General features: G+C 47.9%; 2 protein-coding genes across 7 annotated transcripts; both read left to right on the top strand.

The window, feature by feature from the left end:
* The first annotated feature begins 916 nt into the window (after window positions 1-916).
* Window positions 917-5549, top strand: FABP2 (fatty acid binding protein 2). The gene is made up of 4 exons (XM_067549227.1): window positions 917-1028; window positions 2615-2787; window positions 4129-4236; window positions 5333-5549. The coding sequence occupies exons 1-4, from the start codon at window positions 962-964 to the stop codon at window positions 5381-5383; spliced, it is 399 nt and encodes a 132-aa protein (XP_067405328.1). The 5' UTR covers window positions 917-961; the 3' UTR covers window positions 5384-5549.
* A 2527-nt stretch (window positions 5550-8076) lies between these two features.
* Window positions 8077-20557, top strand: LOC137153607 (uncharacterized). 6 transcript variants are annotated; one of them, XM_067549192.1, is made up of 7 exons: window positions 8077-8412; window positions 10981-11238; window positions 13803-13913; window positions 14263-14334; window positions 14467-14711; window positions 15064-15285; window positions 20336-20557. In XM_067549192.1, the coding sequence occupies exons 2-7, from the start codon at window positions 11169-11171 to the stop codon at window positions 20378-20380; spliced, it is 765 nt and encodes a 254-aa protein (XP_067405293.1). In that variant the 5' UTR covers window positions 8077-8412; window positions 10981-11168; the 3' UTR covers window positions 20381-20557. The 6 variants fall into 6 exon arrangements, with proteins under 6 accessions (XP_067405293.1, XP_067405279.1, XP_067405318.1 ...); XM_067549178.1 differs by having other exon boundaries at window positions 20064-20557; XM_067549217.1 differs by lacking the exon at window positions 14467-14711.
* The last annotated feature ends 221 nt before the right edge of the window (window positions 20558-20778 follow it).

Here is a 20778-nt window from a genome sequence, read left to right as displayed (position 1 = left end):
ATTCTCCTTGCCTTTCTCACACATGCAGCCCTTTTAAATTCAAGTAGCAAGCACATTCGTAAGGCAAGCAGGATTTGGTACCATGCACAGAATTTTCACTGAAGTCAATTGGAGTTATGTGTTCGGAGCAACTACAGCATTCTGTCCATGTCTACAGGCTTAGCCATACACACAGCATCTCTGGGAGGTCAGCAGCTGATATTATTGAGGATGGCATTAATCGTCTCTTCCCTGGCTAACTTCCTTCCAAAACAGATTAGTATAAATGTGAGATGTGGCTGCTAAACTTGTAGATATTGCTCAGAATTTAAGACTAGACGGTACAGCAGGGGACACAACCAAGGAAGGTCATGGCAATGTTCACAAGCACAGCACAGGAAACTATTAAGGAGTAAGTAATTACCATGCACTCAATAAATAGCTCTCCAAAACTCTTCCTTAGAAGAATAGTCTTCTATCACAACCTGTATTGCAAGGCTGAGTGAATGTTTGCGTTTGACTGGTTAGGTAAATGTTTGATTTATTTTATTCAGTAACAGAAAGACACTCTTGGAAGCATAAGCTGTCATACATTGAAGGGACAGACAATCTCAATAATATATTTTCAAAAGACACTGTCAGATTCTTGCCTTCAATTTGCCTTCAATCCTTGCCTTGCCAATTATCACCACCATTGTAATGTCATATGTAAAGTGAACATACTAATTATTATATCCTTGAAACAGTTTATTCAAGCATTTCATAGTTTGGGGGAGGAAGGGTTTGACGAGAGGGGGAGAAAAGACAGGTCACTTGAACATCCAATAACTTGACCTTGAAGAAGTCACATGATAATCTGAGCTTTAGCCAGCCACATCATCCTGTGAAGATAAGCCAGATCATAAATTCCCTTTGCAAAGCTGAGCTACATCTCAGGTTGACTAGCAGCTGCCTCAAGCAAATTCCCCCTTCAGTCAGAAAAATGGCATTTGACGGCAACTGGAAAGTAGACAGAAGTGAAAACTATGAAAAGTTCATGGAGCAGATGGGTAAGCTTTACTTTTCCAGTGCCTCATTATTGTCTAAGAGCAATCATTTATTCCTGGTGCTGCCCTCCTCCTCCTGTTAACTGTCTTTCAGCTACCCTTTCCACTTGCTGGTTGTCTGATGCTGCCTTTCTGCTCACCTGCCCACTTGCTGACTGCCTGGTATTTTCTTTTGGAATACTCTTTTTTTTTTCCTCTGTAGAAAGAGACAGCATCAAGTCACTGGGGCAGATTCTGACCTCTGGAGTAACTTTATTAATGCCAGTGGAACGACTCCTGATTTACACTGGCATAACAGAAAATTTTTCCCACTTCACTGAAATTTTCTCTCATTATGGAAAGATCTTACAGAATTTTAAAAAATGATAGCCTTTCTGTTTAATTCTATAGTAAGGATTTGATTTTCTATTACATTTTATAAGTTGGTTTAAAAATACATAGAAAGATCATTCTCTTTTAAAATCTACAGGTTTTAGACTAATTTCTAGAGAATCTCAAACTCATAGACTTTAAGGTCAGAAGGGACCATCGTGATTATCTAGTCTGACCTCCTGCACATTGTAGGACACAGAACTTCACCCACTCCTGAAATAGAACCTCTGGCTGAGTTACTGAAGTCCTCAAATCACAGTTTAAAAACTTCAAGTTACAAAGAATTCACCATTTGCACTAGTTTAAACCTGCAAGTGACCCGGGCGAAAGGAAGGCGAAAAATCCCCAGGGTCTCAGCCACTCTGCCCTGGGGGAAAATTCCTTCCTGACCCCAACTATGGTGATCAGTTAGATCCTGAGCATGTGGGCAAGACCGTTTATTTCCTATAGACTGAATTTGGTTCCATCCCTATTAAATTCTATAGGACTTTTTCATAAGGTTCAGAACGAGAGCAAGGCAGATTACTGCAGAAATATTCATTGAAATGTAAAATTCTACAGGTAACGTATCGAGTGGTAAAGAGCTGTAATTTAGATGCCTAAAACTGGGCACTCCAGCTTAGAAGCTGCTTTTGAGAGTGTTATGCCTGATGGGCTTCAATGTCTGGAAGGGTGAATAGGAATTTTCATTTACAGTTTTAGACACAGGGAAGACTATAATCACTTATGTTTTGTGATTTTTAATTAATTTCTGATGAGTTTAAGAGCTCTGGAAAACAAAGGAGACACAAATCCCACTGAAGTCAAACTCACTTATGCCTGCAATGAGTTTGGCACTTACAGCCAAGTCAAAGTGCACACACAAACACAAGGCACAAGACTGAAAGATTAGGAACCTGGAACTAAAACAGAAAAAGAAAAAAAGTTCTGCATACATGACCAGTGGAACAAAGGGACTGATGCCCCACTGCCTTGCACTTGGGTAGTTATTTAAAACCTCTGCGAAGTGGTGTGAAACATGAGCAGTCTCTTTGGCAGTGTTGTGCACCAACTTTGCACAAGTGAAAATGGCTACACAAGGTGAAGGTGAAGCACCTGGACCAGAAAGCTTCAATAAGGCCCATAATTTATTAAATTCACTTGCCCAAAAAGGTCATTGGAAAAGATACAAATCTGATGCTGTAATTTAAGTTGTTGATGTCCAATTGTTTTTCTAGGTATTAACGTAGTGAAGAGAAAGCTAGGAGCCCATGACAACCTGAAGATCACTATTCAGCAGGAAGGAAACAAATTCACTATCAAGGAAGCAAGTTCTTTCCGCACCATAGAAATAGTATTCATGCTTGGAGTCAATTTTGAATACAGCCTGGCTGATGGGACTGAACTAAGTGTAAGAAATCCACTTCCATGTGATAAACCTATATTTAACAAAGTTATCATGGGATATTTTATTTTAAATTTGACTCTGTCTAGAGAATGTGAACCCATGTAGCAGAGAGCAGAATTTGGCCTAATGCCTAAAAAGACTGAGCAAGGAAACATTTATTCACTTGCTCTATATAAAGATCGAATCCCACACTATGAACAATGCGGTTTGAGCCAACATGGCGTGAGCTAACAGGAACATATTACATCTGCTCTTTAGTAGTTGCACTGGCTTCCTGTTTACTTCTGTGAGCAATTTCAAAGTGTTGATGTTACTCTAAGAAATTCAGTGTGGCTTGGGACTGGCTGCATGAGAGACAATCTCCTGCCACACAAATCATCATAGCAGCTGAAATCAGCTAGCGGGCTTGAGCAGAAAGGCCCTAGGTGAAATGCTGGCACCACTGAGGTCAAGTAGAGTTTTGTCATTGACTCCATTTGAGCCAAGATTTCATCACCTAGCTTTAAACATGATAGGGTTGTAGGCAGGGCCTTCTTACAGGGCCCATAATTCTACAATTAACTGCCTGAGCTGGTCTGGTGAAGCATGGGTCTTTTGACTCTGTGAGAAACACCACTGTCTCTCTGACATTTGTCTGAGAAGTAGGGAGAGTCAGTCAGTAGCAGGGGGTGATAGAGAATGAATAGGAATTGGTTATTTGTGAGAGGCTATTCTTTCTATGTCAGAGAAAGAGGCAAATTGTATTCATTTAATGATGTGTATGGGCCCTGAGCTTTGTGGAAAGAAGAATTGTATCAACCTAATAAATATTGTATTTATTTATTTATTTATTTATTATTTGTATTATTGTAGCAGCTAGGAACCTTAGTCATGGACCAGGGCCCCATCATGCTAGAGGCTGTACAAACACAGAACAAAAATATGTTCCCCATCCCAAAGGGCTTACAATCTTACTATAATACAAGAGACAACAGATGGATACAAATAAGTGGAGGAATACAAGGAAACAATGAGACAATATTGGTCAGCACAATAGGCAGTGGTGTGAGCACACCAACAGTTTAACTGTTGTCAAGTTTTATGTATGCCTCATGGCAAAACAGCTTTGATAATGAGGTAGCTTCATGGAAGTGTATGGGAGGCAAACCACAAGCACATTGGCAAGCATGGAAGAAAGCATGCAGGTGTTTGTCTGGAAATTTAACAAGAGGGCAATGGAGGCAAAGAACTGATATTCAGTTTCTTTACCCTTTTTTTCTTTGGCAATCTTTTAACAGCCAGAAAATACACATATAGGGTCAACTTTGTCATGAATGCCTTGGACTTTTTATTTTTACATTGTAGGGTACTTGGGACATGGAAGGAAACAAGCTTGTGGGAAAATTCAACCGGAAAGATAATGGGAAAGAGCTCCAAGCATGCAGAGAAATCATAGGAGATGAATTGATTCAGGTGAGCTAATAAGTGATCAGTCCATTTTTTTCCTTTATGCACAGCATCAAACTATAAAGAACTGAGCCCTCTGTTAAAGCTGCACGGAAATGGGAAGTATATTCATTAACTTTTTTTTATCCTATTTTTGTTCCGAATTAAAATTTTGAAATTAAAAAAACATTGAATTGCAAATTTTGAACTTTTTTGACCTACTCTAATCTTTATATTTTCCTACCCACCTGCATTCATTTCAATTATGTCAGTGCAGCTGGAGCTATGTCTAAAGGAGCCCATTGCTGAGTCCATGCTCCTTCTGACCAAAGGTCCTGAAACCCTGAACAGTTTTGTCTAATAAGGCCCTTCTCACTGTAGGATCTGAATTCCTCACAACAGTTAATGCTCCTGTGAGGTAGAAGGGTAGTAGTATCCCCATATTTTAGAGATGGGGAGTTGAGGCACAGTTATATTAAATTACTTATCCCAAATCATACAGGATATCTATGGCAGAGCTGCAAACTGAACTCTGATATCTTGAGATCTAGTCCAGTGTCTTAATCATAAGACTTCCATCCTCCCTTGAGGATCCAGCCTTAAACTTGAAGGTTGAATTAAGGTCTTGTCCACACTTGAAACGCTACAGCAGCACAGCTGCAGTGCTGAAATGGTACCACTGCAGCACTTCATTTAAGACACTTCCCCAGGGGTTCTCCAGTCAGCGTAGATAATCCACCTCTCTGAGTGGCGGTAGCTAAGTTAATGGAAGAATTCTTATGTCAACTTACAACTGTCTACAGCAGAAGTGTGGATCTTTCACACTCCTGAGCAATGTAGCCAGACTGACTTAACTTTTTAGTATAGACTAGGTCAAAGTAAGGGAGGGCAGGTCTGGGTCTGAAGATTTTAAAAGTCCATAGTCCAGAGCTGTAATCTTTCTCTGATTTTGATGGAACTACTCACATGATTGAGGGTTACTGATGTAGTGATAGCTCGATTGAGCCCTTAGGTTGTAAACCTGTGATAGATAAAAAATACTCTCTCAATGGGATCTGTAAAATAAATCTCAGTGGAAATGGTCAATGATAACAGCCTTTTCCTCTTCATTAATCTCTTTCAGACTTACATATACGAAGGAGTTGAAGCCAAGAGAATCTTTAAAAGGGTTTAAATATCAAGCCTAGAAAGAGAAATCTGATCTGAGAAGAATTATGTTGGATATGGCAACTGTTTTCCTTTCTCAACATGCACCAAGTTACTGATTGATTGGTCTTGATTTAAACACAGGCCAACTCTGCATTTCCAGTCTTGCCAATATTAAATAGAAAAAGCCCCATTAGGACATATTTGTATTATATACCAATAACTGTTTTGATATATGGTATTGTTAAGGGCTGTGAAAACGTTTTACTTTTTGTAAATGAAAATAAATATTCTTTCTGCACTGATTTTCAAATGGTGATTTGTTTTTAACCACCACAAAAGGTGTTTGTTGTTGTAGTATTTCTCCATGTATTGTATATTGAATCACATTTTTTAAAATTATACAACCAAACAAAACCAAATAGCCTCCCACACAAAAAAATCAAACCCGCAAGATCCTCCAGCCCTTACATGTACTTAACTCCTGGAATTTGTGTCTGTAACTGTAAAGATTGTGACTCTGATAATATAGTTCATCTCCAAGAAATATTAATCCAACTCCTGCTGATGTCAATGGCAGTTGGATCAGGCCCTCACTGGACATTTACAGATCTTGTCTGTTTTTTCAAAACAAGCCACGTAGTAACCTCTTGAACAGTAAGTCCAATAATCAGTATTTAATGAATAGAGGTACATGTGGCCCATACCTTTATATAATTTATTTTCTTATATTTTTACCATAACATTTTGGAGCAGGTAGAATATACCATAACTGTAATCTATTCTAGCTACCTATTTATTTGATATAATCTGCGTATTGGGCCAATACAGAAGAAATTTGGCCTTTTGTGGGTTTTTTTTCTATATTCACTAGTTCATGTAGGCTTTTTCATGGTGATTTTTCAAAATGGGATTGTCATGAAATTTTGCTAATAAGATAAGAGAGTACAACCAATGTCTCTTTCCAACACAGCATAAGAAATGGAGATACATGCAGTAATATTAAGAAACTCAGACAACTGGTAGGTAAGATCCCACGGGAAGAAAAGGTAAGGGAAAAAAGAGTTCAGGAGAGGTGGCAGTTTCTTAAAGAGACAATATTAAAGTCATAACAGCAAACTATCCTGATGCATAGGAAAGATAGGAAGAATAGTAAGAGTTAGTGACCTGAAAAAAGAAAAAGGAATGCTACAAAAAGTGGAAATGAATTGCTAAGAATGAGTACAAAAGAGTAACATACAAATGTAGGGACAAAATCAGACATAAAAGGCAATAAAAAGAGGGTCTATAAACACATCATGGTCAAGAGAAAGATGAAGGAAGTGTAGGTCCTCTACTTAGAAGGAAAGGAGAGCTAATAACAGATGACATCAAGAAGACAGAGGTATTTAATGCCTAATTTGCTTCAGGCCTCACTAAAAAAGTAAATGGTGACCAGCTACTTAACACAATTAATATTAACAAGAAGGGGAAAGGAACACAAACCAAAATAGGGAAATAAAAGGTTAAAAGTATTTAGATAAATTAGATGTATTTGAGTCAATAGGGCCCAATGAAATTCATCTTAGAGTATTTAAGGAACTATCTTGGATCAAGCAATCTTGGAATCATTAGCAATTATCTTTGGAGAATGAGTAATGGATCCCAGATAACTGGAGAAGGGTAAACATAGGATGCATCTTTAAAAAGGAAAACAAAGAAGACCCGGGGAATTATACCCCAATCAACCTAATTTTGATACTTGGAAAGACACTGGAACAAATTATTAAACAATCATCTTGTAAGCACCTAGACGATAATAGGGTAACATGGATTTGTCAAGAACAAATCATGCCAAATCAACTGAATTTCCTTCTTTTACAAGGTTGCTGGCCTTGTAGATAGGGGAGAAGCTGTAGACATGACATATCTTGATTTTAGTAAGGCTTTTTGACACCTTCCCATATGACATTCTCATAACCAAGGAAATGTGGTCTAGATTAAATTACTATAAAGGGGTCTAAAACCAGTTGAAAGATCATACTCAAAGAATAGTTACGAATGGTTTGTTGACAAACTGGGAAGATGCATCTAAGTGAGAGCCCATAGGGGTCAGTCCTGCATCCATTATTTTCAATAATGACTTGTAGAATGGAGTGGAGAGTATGTTTATAAAATTTGTGGGTGACACCAAGCTGGGAGGGGTTGCAAGCACTTTGGAGGACAGGATTAGAATTCCAAACAACCTTGACAAACCGGAGACTTGGTCTGAAACCAACAAGATGAAATTCAATAAAGACAAGTGCAACATACTACACTTAGGAAGAAAAATTAAATGCACAACTACAAAATGTGGAATAACTGTCTATATTGTGGTACTGCTGAAAAGAATCTCAGGGCTATAATGAATCACAGATTCAATGAGAGTTAACAATGTGATGCAGTTGTGAAAAAGGTTAATATAATTCTGGGGTGTATTAATAGCAGTGTCCTATGTAAGACTGTAGTGAGGGGGTGTGGCCTCTGTCCCAGACTGACAGGGAACACCAGACCGGGCCTGTGGGGGTGGAGTCAGAGACTGCCTGTCTGCCAGCCTGGAAGCGAGGGGGCGGGACAGGAAGTACAAAAGAAAGGCTAGCACCCAAATCCCAGAGGGGAAGGACGTCTCTCCTGGTCCTCCAGGGCTGCCTGCGGCCTGGTACCCAGGTGAGCCGACTGAGACCAGGTACCCAGGGAAGCTGACCAGGGCCGGCGTCCGGGTGCAGGTGAAGGAGCAGCGCGAAGCCTGGGGCCCAGCAGTAACCCCGGATCCACCCGCCCCGTCGGACCCGGAGATCCTGAGGGGCGAGGATCTGGAGGAGTTGCCCGACGCAGACGTGGAGGAGGTGGTCCTATGGGGACCAGACCTGGAGGAGCTGCCCCTGGAAGGGCAAGAGGACGACAGCAAGTTGTGGGCCCTGATTGGGCCAGATCTGGAGGAACTGCCCCGCGCTGACGGCCCCGGACAAGATTGAAAGGTTCTACAACCTGCCCCAGGGAATCTACACCGACGAGGGTGACTGGACACCAGGACCCCAGGTACCTGAGCGACAGGGGGAAGGAAGGAGCCCAGGGGAGGGGCCACACGGTCCGGGGACCGGGAAGCCGGATGGTGACTTAGCGTGTTGTGGTTGGGACCCCACTGACCCCGTGGCATACCCTGCGGACCCCGTGGCATACCCCTCAGCCACACCTAGGGACCTGGGCTGGGACGCAGTGGAGTCGGGTGGGTCTGCGTCCCCCTACCCCTTCCCTGACCACCCCGGTGGCCTTTAGACTGTGTGCTGCCCCGCCCGGGGAACTTTGAACTGTTGGCTTCCCCGCCGGGGAACTTTGAACTAGTTAAAGCTCGGGGACTGTTCCCCAGCCCCGAGCTGGGACTACCCCTGCCGAAGCAGGGTAGTGAGCGAGTGTGGCCTCCCTCCCAGACTGACAGGGAGGGCCAGACAACCCCCTACAAAGACACAGGAGGTGCCTACTCCCACCCATCCCCCTCCAATGGATCAAGTGGCCCCTTTGGTGGCCCCTGTCCCTTCCCCCCAGCCTGCTCCCCCCTTATCCCTCCAGCTACCGCCCTGACTGCTGCTCCTGCTGCCACCACCACCCCCACCGGGACACCGGCAGCGGCAGCCACAGGGGGGACCTCCACCGCTGCTGCCCGAGCTTCCTCGACTGGCAGGAAGGGCCAGGGCACAAAAAAGGGCAAGGGCCCCACCCGGAAGGCAATGCCTCCTGGGGTGCGGGTCACCCTCCCTGCCACGGCCCCGCCATTGTCTGCAACCCTCCCCTCCCTGGCTGTCTCCTCCACCGGCTCTGGGGGTGCTTCTGCCTCAACCCTCAGAGCATATTTTGCAGGCCCTAATTTTATATCCTCTTTCCTCTGCATTACCTCGGGGGATCTGCTACACAATCCCATGTTAAGGGAGTCACCTTTCTTCTTCTCAAAAGGTGAGGCTACCCTAGATCTCTTTTCACTTAAATTATGTTCCATTCACCAGGAATCATAGCTTCTGGACCTCTTTTTCCATTCTGCAGCTTCGTTTTTCTTCTCTGATTCTGAAGTGTAATGCCTCACAGTGCCAGTGACATGCATGTCCAGATTCACATACCCACAAAACAGAATTGTCCCCGGAGGGATGTCCCATATTCTGTACCATGTCCAAGCCTGGGATTTCACTGCATATAGTTCCATGAATGTGTGCCCAAGTCACTAAATCAGACACTGTTGCACATGTCATCACAAGCATTCTCATTCTACAAAAGGATAAGAAAAACAGGATGGTTTTAGCAACCGTTAGTGAGAGCTGTTCTCAATCACATCTAGTTACATTTTACACATTATTAGAATAATTTACATGATGAAATTTGTGATACTTTTCAAATAAATTATTTTGAAAAGTCAAACAAATGGCTTTTCAAATAAGTGTTCAGTGGCCCTGCACAATAACTTTGTTATTGTTTTATATAATACGTACCTAATATATTAAACTCAAAACTACTCACAAGGACAAACAGCAGGGGATTTTTACATAAGGAAAAGGGCAAAGGAATTTTTTATTGGGGTTCACATCAATATATTTTTTAAGCAAAGCCAGTTGAATGTCCAATTCAATTTAAGTGTCATTTAATGTGAACTCACCATGCTGCTGCTGGTTTTATTTGATGGAATCTGCTTTAAATGGGAGTCCGAGACGTAAATGTCTCCATATATTTAAGTAGTCCTTTCTTTCACAGAACCTAAAATAAGTATCATACAGATATTACTTTTTTATTTTTGGAGGCAAGTTCCATTCTACTGAACTTTTCAATATTCACTGAGCACAAAATAAATGGTCCGAGTCCTGCAAATACTTCACTCATGTGAGAAGTAACACTGAGCTCAATGGGACTACACACTGGAGGAATTACTCATACGAATTTAAATGGAAATAAAATATTAATTATGAAAACAAACATGAAAGCACCGTGATCGGTCTTAATTCTCCAAGCTAAAGTAAAAGCAGAAAAAGAAATATAAATACTGAAAAGCAAATTACATTTTAAAAATTATTTAACTTTTAATAATTAAAGTTCTTAGCTACACAAGTGAGGACAGAATAAAAGGAACTTCCATGCCAATACTTTGGCATTTACGATTACTGTGGGACAAGGCTAATAGAAATGGAAGCTTTGCCTGGTCATAAAGCATGGCATTATTAACTTGGCAGCTGAACTTCATTTCTAACATAACCTTCTTGAAATAAGACCCTTTCATCTGTAAGCATGTCTTCTCTTTCCTGATCTCTTCTAAAAAGCCTTTTTCTTTCGATACTTTGCTCTTAAGAAAACTCCAGTGAGCAGCTATAATAGTACCTTTAGAGCCCAATTCTGTTCTGATGTTGGTGTCAACCTGGAGTAACTCCATAGAAATCAGTGGAGTTACTCTGGATTTACACCAATATAACTGAGAACTTTGCCTTTACAGCTAGATATTTACTAAATGAGTCAGATCCTCACCTGGTATAAATCAGCACAGTGGCATCAAAGTCAACAGAGTCACGCCAGTGTACATCAGATAAAGATCTGCCCCTGTGCCTATAATATTTTTTTTTTAATCTTTATAAATAGCAGTTGCTGTTTCAGTCTCTCTGTAACTGTGAACAGCGAGGCATTTTAATGATATTCCAGCAAGCACTTCTATCCGAGAGACCAGCCTCATCCTCCTGAGGAAGGAGTAGACGGTACTAGGAGTTGCACATCTCACCGCTCATTCCCAACACCAGGAGGAGACATCCCCTGAGATCCCTAATGACGGCATGTCTCCTAGTGTAGAGGTTTTCAAACTGTGCCGCATGCTCCCAGGTGGCATGGAGGAACATTCGAGGGGTGAGCAGCGACTTATAGGTGTAGGTAATTTAATTAAAGCTGTATTAAGATCTCTGTTAGGTTTATGAGTAGGCTTTCAAGCATACTTTTACATGTGTCTATTTTTGTGTATTTTGGGGGAGGCGCAACCCAAAATTTTAACTCAAAAACTTTGAATACTGCTGTCCTAGTGGTACCCTGGCTTGGGCAAAGCTGTACGGTAACTTAGGTGTTTCGGGGAGCTGGAAATGGGATATGAGGCTTTCCCCTCTACGGGGCGCCAGATCTCATCTGGCCCAAGGGTAGGGGGGCTGGCTGGCTGGCTCAGAGGGGCAAGACATGGTGCCTTTCCCTTTCAGGAGCACAGGCTGCAATTCAGCCCCAGGTTGTTTTCATCTGAATAGCTGTGTTCAATTAATTTTTAGGTTCTCTGCCCCATTCCTAGTAGGGCAGGCACCCCCATCACCCACCCCACAGGCATTAACCAGCCCCATTGCTGCCAGCCCCAGCACAGAGCCCAAGGGATAGAGATATGCCAGGGAATCTAAACCTCCTTCTCCCTCATTCTTCAATGTATGTGGGAAAACTGGCAGGGGACTGTGGGGTGTGACGGGAGGGATCTGCCTGGGAATTTCATAGCAAGATCTGGGAAAGAATCCAGCTACTAGTGCCTGGGACTTAGGGAGAATCCCCATCATTCTGAGCACTATAGGGAACATGACACATACTAAAACATATCTACTTCCATGCTACAGGGGGCAATAGTGCCTACATTATCAGAGCCACACTCCTGCTGATTTCAGTGTAAACAGGCTCCAGGGCAGGAATGTTTTCAGATAAATCCCCCTGCCAAAGGGAGTTATTTGTAAATATTTGAAATGAATGCATTTGTATCATTAACCATTTGTATGGCTGTAGCCCCTCGGAACTCGAGTCATGGGGTCTGACCCTGATGCCCCAGTGGGGTTGCTGTGCTGCAAGGAGCGGGGCAGGGGGCTTATTAGGCGGTGTGATGGGGCTCTTATCCACAGTGAAATATTGTCCCATTTAGTTTGTGGAGGCTCTGGATGGATGGATGGCGGGGTTGGGATAATCTGCCCCCCCCCCCCCCCCAAATCCTGGGTTTACTAAGAATTTAGCTCCGTCCCCGCGATCCTGACCTTCCTGCTGCCCCTCATTCTTCCTGGAGAGACCCACCCCCAACGCTTCTCGAACCCTGCTCTATCCTGACACCCCAGATCCGCTCGAACCATTCTCCCCACCCCGGTTCCCAGATCCACTCCCTCCAGAGCCCAACCACAGGTCACCCCAAGTCCGTGGCACCTCTCCCCAGACAGCCTGGCGTCCCCTCCCTCTGCGATACCCCAGAGACCCCAGGCTGTGGGTGTGTGAGTGGGGAGGGGGGTTCTGGGTGAGATTCCCGGGGGGGGGCGCCCGTTTGCAGAGGGGGCTGGGGTGCAATTACCCCCCTCCACCCTGGATCCCCAATGCTGTGAGATAAGGGCCCAACCCATTCCCAAGGGCCCCGATCCTTCTCCTCATACCCTGGGGGGCCCGATCCTGGCCTCCCCAGCAGAAAAAAGCCAGACTAGCACTTCCCCAACCCTTGCTACACAGCAGCTGTGCGTCTGGCTAGTGGGCGCGGCACAGCCCAGCAGGGATTGTCTGCGACCCCCGCCCACTCGCTAAACCCCGCCCCCTAGGCCCCGCCCCAACACGTGGCGGCCGCGACGCACGGCGGGTTCTAGAATCTCCGAGGATGCTGCCTTCCACCCCGTAGACCCACCCAGCCCCTCCCCTCCCCCCCGGGACTCCCACTTCCTTTCCATGGGTTCACCCAGCCCCCCACGGGACCCTTCCACTCCATAGACCACCCAGCCCCCCACGGGACCCCCGCTTCCTCCCCATGGGCCCACCCAGAACCCTATGGGACCCCTCCACCCCATAGACCGCCCAACCCCCCATGGGACTCCCTTGGACCCTACAGAACTCCCAACTCTCCAATGGGACTGCCCCTCACCCCATAGATTCTCCAGCCTCGCACAGGATCCCCTTCTACCTGCATATGTTCCCCTAAGCTCCCACTGTACCCACCCTCCACCCCAGAGACCCCATGGGATCCCCCAGCAAGGATCCCTAGTCCCCCATGGGACCCCCCCTTCACTCTATAGAGCCCCCCAACCAGGGACACCCTGCCTCACTTGGGAACCCCTCTTCCAGCTTCATAGACTCCCCTCTTCCAGACCCACTCAGCCACAGCACCTCCTCCCACAAACACCCCGTCTGCCATTCCCCCCAGCCAGGATCTCTTCTCTATCCCTCATAGGGAACCCCCTACCCCACCAGGGATTCTGCCACCCTCAAAGCCCTCCCCAAATCCTACACACACTCAGACCCTCTGCTCATCCCACAAACACAGTCCCCCAAATTCCCATGCCCCACAAACCCCCATACAGACCACCATCCCTTCCGCCACAGACACAACTTCCACCCCATAGTCCCGTCCCCCTCCAGGATTCACATCTCCTGTTGGCGGGGGTGGCATCTCTCTCTGTCTCTGACGCCCTTTTCTGTTTTTCCCACAGCTCCCCAATGCCCAAAGAGCCCAGCCCCACGGGGCCGCCCACCTCAGACCAGACCATGCTGGAGAAGATGCCCATTCTGCTCACTCTCCTCCCGGCTCCGCAGGATTCCCGGTGGGCAGATGCCAGCCCCCTCTGCACTCCCACTGGGCTCTGGTCTCCATTGACCAGCTCTGCCCCCACAGCATGGCTCTTCCCGCAGCCCCCTGCTGGGCAGGTGCTGTCAGTACAGCCAGGGCCACTGCCGAGCCTGCTGCTCAAGGGGCTGCCCTGGGGACCAGGGAGCTCTGCGCGAACAGGGATCTGGGCAGGGCTGGGATGCTGCCCTTGGGCTTGGAACCCAGGGCAGCCTGAGTGCAGGAAGTTCTGCTGCGCAAGGGCTCTAAGGGGTGTTTGGCTCCAGCCTGGCAGTGCCCTCTCCCAGGTGTGGCAAGCCGGCTGTGATGGGTGCGTGTCCCCACAGGGCCAAGCAAGAGGAGGAGGAAGATGCTGAAGCTGGTCGCGTGGCTCTCAGCGCTCTGCCCCATGGCACTCAGTGAGTTTGGATCCCCCGGGGCTGGGGGAGGGGATGGGGCTTGGGAATCTCTGATGGAGCTGAGAACCGAGGGGGCAGAAACTCAGGAGTGGGAAATTAATGCCATCTCCTGGCCTGGATGTGTCCCTGCAGAGCCAGAGATGCCTGTCGGCTCCTGTCCAGCCCGTCCCTCCATGTCAGGGCTGCATCATCCTCAGAACCCTAGTGTTCATCGGCACAAGGGAGGAGGCCCCTGGTCCTGCCCACGTGGAGCCGATCCCAGAGAGTTGCACACCTCCCGCCTAGGCCATGTCCCAGCCAGCCTAGCTCCAGCCAAACTGCCCCATGGGCAACCAAGAGCCAGACCGTTCCAGCATCCAGAGGGGCAGCGAGCTGAGGTTAGGGGGCCGGGAGAGCAGAGGGGAGGGAGCAGGGGCAGCGGAGTGGGGGGGAGCAGTAACAACACTAGTTTGTCCCCAGCTCCCACCAAGGCCTGCTGGAAATGTCCCTGCAGCCTAGAAATCACCCCTGGGTCAGAGCAGGACCCGTCTGCCCCAGTGTCTCCAGTAGTGGCTAGTGCCAGATGCTCCAGAGGGAGACGTGAGACACCCCTAGTTACCCATGGTAGAATAATCTGACCGCAGGAGAATTTCCTCTTTGTTACCATCAGCAAGCGGCTGCCCGAAGCTCTGGGGCAGGAGCCCATCCAGTCCCACCCATTGTAACGCTGGCTATTGTCATTCTCCACAGAAACCTCTGATCCTTTGCTGGAGCCTGCACTTGGCCTCAGTGACATCCAGTGGCAGCGAGTTCCACAGGCTGATTGTGCACATGAGCCTTTGTTCAGGGGCAGAGATTCTGACCTTCCCGTTGCTGGGACAACGGGCTCCATCCCGAGGATCAAGGGCACCCAGAACTTCCACAGCGACAGCAACAGCAAATGCTGGCATGACATTGGCTACAAATGAGCAGGTTAGAGTTGGGCCGGGTCCCGCCCACAGCTCGGGCTGATTTGGAGCCACTGCCCCCAAGCAGTCACAGGGGGGCAGCAGAGACCACACTCGCTGGGGGGTGGGGAATCATCCACAGAACAGAATCGACTTTTATGTTTAATATTTTTGGCCAAAAAGAGGGAATTGGGGAGGGTTGAACCCAGAGCCCTAGCTGTGTGGGAGGGGGAAACTGATGGTATACAGAACCCTTTCCGTGGGAGGGTGGAAGTGCCCGGTGAACAGGGGGGATGAGAGGGAGCCAGGGGAGGTACTGAGACTTGGTGCGGTGTGAACCAGGTCCAGGCTGGGAAGGGCCAACCCAGGAGTTGCTCTTGCTGTTCCTCAGGCAGTTCCTGAGCAGCTATCATGTTGTATGCCCCTCCCCCGCCCAAATGCTGGGGCCCTGTCCCATTGACCATCCCGCCCCAGCAGCTGCCACATGTGCTACTGCCCCTCCCCCCGACAGGACCCGCGGCGTCTGGAAGACGGGACCAGGCTGGGCTGCAAACTTGTTTCCCAGGGGTGGCTACTCCAGCCCCTCCTCTGAGTCCTGCTCTCACCACCATGAGACATTGAGGGCAGCAGATAGAAGACATGGGGGTGCAGAGTTGCATTTGCACCCTCAGCCCATGCCAGTTCTGCCAACCCTGCCTACCTTGGAGGGGGATGGGGGGCACAGAGTCCCTGGCAGGAGCAAACTGAGCAGACTGAGGAAGTCCCTGAAGAGTGGGGAGATGGGAAGGGGGCAGTGATGGAGCTTGTGGTGGTGATGGAGGGCCAAAGGGAGCCCCTGGATTGTGCCACACACTCAGCCGATACCCTGCTCATATGTGACACAGCCCCGTGCTGACTTGATTGATGCATTTGACGGGGGCCAGGCTGATGCCCCTGAACGAAAAACTGGCCAGGTATTTTGCTCCATGAAACCTTTTGAGATTGTGACGTTGGGGGCTGGAAACTCATCTGGAACTTTCCTGCTTGGCAGAAGGTCCATGCGTTGTTCTCCTGCCCCAGATCTGAGCTGGCTACAGCTCTCGCTCAACTGCCAGCTGTGTCCAGATGGTGCCCAGGGCTGCTTCAGTAAGAGGTGTTACACGCAGTGTCGCCTAATGGCTGAACAGTGAGTTTGCATCCTGTTACAATCTGTTTCATAGAATAATAGAAGATAAGAGTTGGAAGGGACCTCAGGAGGTCATCTAGTCCAACCCCCTGCTCACAGCAGGACCAACCCCAACTAAATCATCCGAGCCAGGGCTTTGTCAAGCTGGGCCTTAAAAACCTCTAAGGATGGAGATTCCACCACCTCCCTAGGTAACCCATTCCAGTGCTTCACCACTCTCGTAGTGAGAAAACTTTTCCTAATATCCAACCTAGACCTCCCGCACTGCAGCTTGAGACCATTGCTCCTAGTTCTGTCATCTGCCACCACTGAGAACAGCCTAGCCCCATCCTCCCTGGAACCCCCTTTCAGGTAGTTAAAGGCTGCTATCAAATCCCCCTCATTCTTCTCTTCTGCAGACTAAACAAGCTTAGTTCCCTCAGCCTCTCCTCATAAGTCTTGTGCTCCAGCCCCCTGATCATTTTTGTTGCCCTCCTCTGGACTCTTCAGTTTGTCCACATCCTTCCTGTAGTGGGATGCCCAAAACTGGACACAATACTCCAAATACGGCCTCACCACTGCCAAATAGAGGGGAATAATTACTTCCCACGATCTGCTGGCAGTGCTCCTACTAATGCAGCCCAATATGCCATTAGCCTTCTTGGCAACCAGGGCACATTGCTGACTCATATCCAATTTCTTGTCCACTGTAACCCCCAGGTCCTATTCTGCAGAACTGCTACCTAGCTTGTTGGTCCCCAGTCTGTAGCTGTGCATGGGATTCTTCCATCCTAAGTGCAGGACTCTGCACTTGTCCTTGTTGAACCTCATTAGATTTCTTTTGGCCCAATTCTCTAATTTGTCTAGGTCACTCTGTATCCTATCCCTACCTTCCAGGGTATCTACCACTCCCCCCAGCTTAGTGTCATCTGCAAATGTGCTGAGTGTGCAATCCATCCATCCTCCAGATCATTAATGAAGATGTTGAACAAAATCGGCCCCAGCAACCTCTCGGGCACTCCGCTTGTTACCGGCTGCCAGCTAGACATGGAGCCATTGATCGCTACCCGTTGAGCCCGATGATCTAGCCAGTTTTCTATCCATTTTATAGTCCATTCATTCAACCCGGGCTTCTTTAACTTGCTGATAAGAATACTGTGGGAGACTGTATCAAAAGCTCTGCTAAAGTTTCCTCAGTGCATCTTTAGCTCTGTGACAGATGGTTGCGCTTCTGGCTGCCATGGGCCCAGGTTCAAACCTGGCCAAGTTCAGCAATGACCCTGCGGGAGCTGCGGAGTGTGATGAGGAGGGGAAGGTGTGGCTGATGTGCCTGTGGGGGTCTCATGCTGCTCTCTGCCTCTAGCTTCTGATAGGTGAGGATGGCAGATCTATGTGGGCCCAGGCTGGAGCCCAATGGGGCCCATCACAGGTGCTGCACCCCTTGGATTGAAGTGGTTTCCATTAAATACAGGATTTGCAGTTTGACTCAATGGCTCTCAGCATCCCCTGGGGCTCATGCCAAGGCTGGCACCATAAGTCGCTGGGATTCAGCTCCCCAGGCATTTTCTCCAGTAGGTGGGCCCCTTCTATACAGATTCCTCCAGCTAGGCCCCACAGGGAGCTGGGAATCCTTTGTGCAGGACTCTTGTCCACAGCTGCTCTCTCCTGCTGACCTTCCACCCGGGGCTGTGGTCTAAATACAGCTGGCCTTACCACCATCCCTCTGGGCTCCATCCCTGTCAAGCTTCCCCCTCCGCCTGGCACCAGGCTGGGACACGGGGTCAGGAAAGGGTGGTGGGACAGGGGGAGGGCCCTTGGCTAAGCAAATGCAGTGGTGTGGGGGGAATGCAATGACCAAATGCTACATGGGGGGACGTGACATTGACGTGGCTAATCGAGAGTGTCTGTAGATGGGGTGGGGGTGGTTTATTCAAGCCCCGGTCACATCTCCTGAGCAGCAGAGAGAGGCCAGGGTGAGATAAACATGGGGCTGCTGTGTCCTGCAGACAGAGTCCCCAGCAATGCCGCCAGCAGCAGGGCCTGATGCAGGGGCTCCCTGAGCTGCAGCTACGCCCTGAAGGGGCACCACAGCGTGGGCCTGGCACCAGTCTCTACAGGGCCAGCAAATGCCCAGATTAAAAGCCTGAGTCCCTGCAGCCACCGAGCAGCCCCTGTGCCCTGGGCTAACCCTGCCCACGGCTTCTGCCTGCTCACCCAGCCCCTCTGCCCTGCAGCAGGGGGCAGTCTCGTGCTTCTTGCCTACCTGCTGCCCTCCTGGGGCCTGGAGAGCAGGGATGTGATAGTTGGGGGTTACGCTCCCGACTAACCTGGGCTCTGCTGCCCTTCCCCCAGGACTCAGATTTCCAATGGCGGCTGGGCATCACCTGCCTCTACCAGCTGCTCCCTCTGGCAAATGCCAGGGCCTAGAATCTAGCTGCTGCCCTATGCAGGCAAATCAGCGCTGCCGTGTTTGACACCCATCCTGGCTGAAGATTTCAAAGGATCCAGAAGGGGTTTGGATCCAATCCTCTGCCGAAATCAGTGGCCAGCGGCCCTACAACTCCCTGGGCAGCTTTGGAAATGTCAGTTCTCATTTTTAAAATCTGGGCAGTTATCAATTCCGAAGTGAAATCATCCCTCCTCCTTCCCAGCCCCCACCCTTCAATCTGCAACTAAAATTTCTGGAATCCCCTGGAAATTTGTTGCTCTTAACCACACCACACAAATGGAAGCCCGGTGTCCCCAAACGCTGAAATGTAGCTCTACCTTTCCAGGCAAAGGGTCTGGCTCTGACAGCTTTTAGACCTAGCCCCTTTCACCGCGCCCTTACAATACATTCACGTCATGCTTTCTCACTAAAGGAGGGGCAAAATGTTTTGATCCTCAGACAGCAGGTGTCTGGGAAGGAGCCTTTGGGTAGTTTGTAGAGTCCCACAAAGGATTTTTTAATTTGAGTGCAATTTGCTTTTAACCCAGCACCTTTGTGGCTTAGCTCTTGGTTGTTTGGAAGCTACTGAGCAGTGAAAAATAAACTAATTTCTAGCACATGAAAAATTAAAACGCAGTGAATCATTTCATCTCCCATTTAATCATAACCTACCTTTCCCCTCCGGCTCCCCCGAGCCATTGGGATGGGCTTGGAGAGCTCAGAGGGTATGATTGCGGTCTATTAGATTGGCACTAAGAAGCCCCGTTGCACAAGATGCTGGACACACACAACGTGAAACACACAGTCTCTGCTATAAAGAACTCATACTCACTAGACAACAGGTAGGAAAGGAAAGGGAGGCCCAGGGAGGGAAAGGGTCTTGCCTGAGCTCAGTGGCAGAGTGAGGAAGAGACCCAAGGGCTGCAGTCCAGTGCTCTGCCCACCAGACCGTGCTGCTTCTCAAGCCAGACAGAGGAGTGGAGAGAAGCCAAGGGGCGCTGCATCTGTCATGCGGGCTGGTTTGGGGGGGGGAGCTGTTATATTGTGTGACATCAGCATGGCAGAATCATCATAATCCATGTGGGATATGTCATGTCAGGTGTGGTTAGGAAGGTTATGATATGCTAAGTAAGAGAATATTACTTACGTCCATGTGTAATATGTGAAAGGGAAGTTATAGATGTATTTGAGATATCTGTGTTTCAATTGTGCTGCCTGGGCAACACCCCAGATAGGATGGCTGCAGAACAATGGCCAGCGTAATGGCCCATTAAGGCCTTCCCAGGTGCGAGGGGCCCAGAGAAAGAAGCCAGCATCACCAATGAGTCACCAGAACCTGCTTACGTGACTGGACCCCAGGCACACCTGAAGAATCACCAGGATTGGCCCATGTGACTCTGGACTCCATTTTAGCTCCAGCAAAGCTCACAGGCCACATGGCCAAAAGACAGAGCGTATATAAGATCAAGCCAGAGAAACCATTTTGTCTTTGCTCCCATCCAGCTGCAGACACACACCTACCTCTGGATCTATTCATCTTGCAACTGAACCGAAGGACTTAGACCCATCCAAGCACTGGATGTGAACCAGAGGGACTATACAAGCCTGCGACTCCACAATTCTTCCAGAAACCTGAAGTATATGGACTTTTAATCATTTGTATATCTGTGATTCACTTTAACCCTTTAATATTTCTCTCATGGTTTATTTCTTTCTTTGTACAATAAACCTTTAGTTTAGTTACTAAAGGATTGGCTGCTAGCGTGGTATTTTAGGTAAGATCCAAACTTATATTGATCTGGTGCTGTGGCTGACCCCTTGGGGTCAGAGGGAACCTTTTTAGCAAAGAGCAGAGAGTTTAAGTAACTGGTCTCTTTGCTGGACCTGGTGCTGATTTGGGAGCCTGGAGCTGAAATGCAGTGAAGGGGGTTGTGGGCATTTGTGGA

This window comes from Emydura macquarii, unplaced genomic scaffold (assembly GCF_026122565.2).
Source record: "Emydura macquarii macquarii isolate MOO-44397 ecotype Brisbane River unplaced genomic scaffold, CSIRO-AGI_Emac_v2 contig_267, whole genome shotgun sequence".
NCBI lineage: Eukaryota > Metazoa > Chordata > Testudines > Chelidae > Emydura > Emydura macquarii.
The sequence above is the reverse complement of the archived record's forward strand: the minus strand, read 5'-3'. Positions and strand labels throughout refer to the sequence as shown.